The sequence below is a fragment of the Talpa europaea genome (assembly GCF_964194135.1).
Source record: "Talpa europaea genome assembly, chromosome: 12".
NCBI classification, from domain to species: Eukaryota; Metazoa; Chordata; class Mammalia; order Eulipotyphla; family Talpidae; genus Talpa; species Talpa europaea.
In genome coordinates this window covers 45,765,322-45,767,166 of record NC_140079.1, presented here as the reverse complement: position 1 = coordinate 45,767,166, position 1,845 = coordinate 45,765,322, and the positions used below count along the sequence as shown (strand labels likewise).

The following is a 1,845-nucleotide window of genomic DNA, read 5'->3' as shown; positions in this document are numbered from 1 at the left end:
TCCCTGTTATCTACCCTCCCTTCTCCCTCATTTTCCCTCTTTTTCTCCTTTGTTATATACAAAGTGTCCTATTACCAACTTCTGTATCTTTTTTCTTATTTTATCTCATATCATTTTTATCCAATTAACCATAGATATATTTGACATTCTTCCTTCCCACTAATGATGATCCTACTCTCTTTCTTCATAACTCTCTTAATCTCACTCTCTCACTTTACATTTGACATTCATTACTAACTCTGTTCAAGGTAGAAACAAGTCTTTCCTAGGGTTACCACTGCCAACAACAGTGAGAAACTATATAACAAACTTGGATAAAAGAATTTATTTTCCATTGTATGCATATATACATTTTAAAAAATATGATTTTAAATAATGGACACAGTACATACACATAGAACAGGCCCAAAGCTGGGTTGCATTTATTATTATCTTTATGTTATTTTTGTTCATTCTCACATTGGCAAGTATGGGATAAAGTATCCCCCTACTTGTCCGTTAAAGAATAACCATGTGCATAAGCCCAGATACATCCAAGGGATGTTGTCCACCTGTTCATATACATATAACAAATTTTAAAGTATAGATAGTGGGATGGAGTTGGTCACAGTAGGACATAAACAAAAGATCATAATCACCTGAGTCTATACAAGAGAAGTAAATAGCAGAAAATCATTTAGATACTATGCAGAGCAACCTATAGAGTATGGTTATTTCATGGATCTGATTCTTAACAAAAGTCTTTTGAAGATATATAGTCCTATCATGTTTTCTTCACCACCATAGTGGCAGTCAAGAATTTTTATGGCATTTATTAGTTACTTATTCCTGAAGCTAAAAATGATAGGACTGGGGAAGGGGGATAAAGACTGTATAGGTGGTGGCCATCATGGTGTCACTGTAAATAGAATGGGGGCTCTTGGACTTGAGATAGATGATGGAGGCAAAATCATAGTGCACCACCACCACAGTAAGATGGGATACACATGTGGAAAAGGTCTTGTGCGGACCCTCAGCAGAGGGAATCCTCAAGATAACAGCATCAATGAAGACATAGGAGAGGATGATGAGGAATAAACATCCCATCAGAGATGTAACACAAACCAGGATTACAAACAAAATGACAGGCAATGTCTCACTCCCACAGACCAACTTCAAGAGAGGGAAGAAATGACAGAAGAAATAATGGATCACATTAGACCCACAGAAGGTGAGATGAAAAACTACTGATGTCACCATCATCCCTATGAAAGAGCCACCAGCCCAGGACCAGGCCACAGGACGGGCACAGCCATGGGGACTCATGAGCACATTGTAGATCAGGGGGTGACAGATGGCCACATAGAGGTTATAGCCCATGACCATGAGCAGGAAGTAATGGGTATAGCAAAACATGAAGGAAAAAAACATCTGGGTAGCACAGGCCTTGAAAGTGATGGTGCGGTGAGTAGAGACCATATCAACAAACATTCGAGGGGTGATGGTAACAGTGAAAATAATTTCAGAGATGGAGAGTGCATACAGAAAGAGGTACATGGGCTTATGGAGGCTGCGCTCATTCCACATGGTGGCCATGATAAGCAGGTTCTCCAGCAGTGTGAACAGGTACATTGCAGGTACAACAAAAAGAAAATAGACAACAGTTTTTGTGGTATGTTGGAGAAGCCAAAGAGGATAAATTCAGACACCATGTTGTAGTTCTGACCATGCATGGGGGCTACATCTGGCAACATAAGAACTAGAAAGAAGGCAAAGTGGTTAAATCTAAGCTGCAACACAGGTTCTATGTCAATGTGTGAACTCTAAGGTATTCAACAAGTAGCTTAATTTGTCTAGGTCTCACAA

General features: G+C 39.3%; 1 protein-coding gene across 1 annotated transcript; it reads right to left on the bottom strand.

Moving 5' to 3' along the window:
• Positions 1-834: 834 nt before the first annotated feature.
• On the bottom strand, positions 835-1,611 carry LOC311180863 (olfactory receptor 10H3-like; the record flags this gene model as incomplete). Its single annotated transcript, XM_084248864.1, has 1 exon — positions 835-1,611. The coding sequence occupies one exon, from the start codon at positions 1,609-1,611 to the stop codon at positions 835-837; it is 777 nt and encodes a 258-aa protein (XP_084104990.1).
• Between the last annotated feature and the right edge of the window lie 234 nt (positions 1,612-1,845).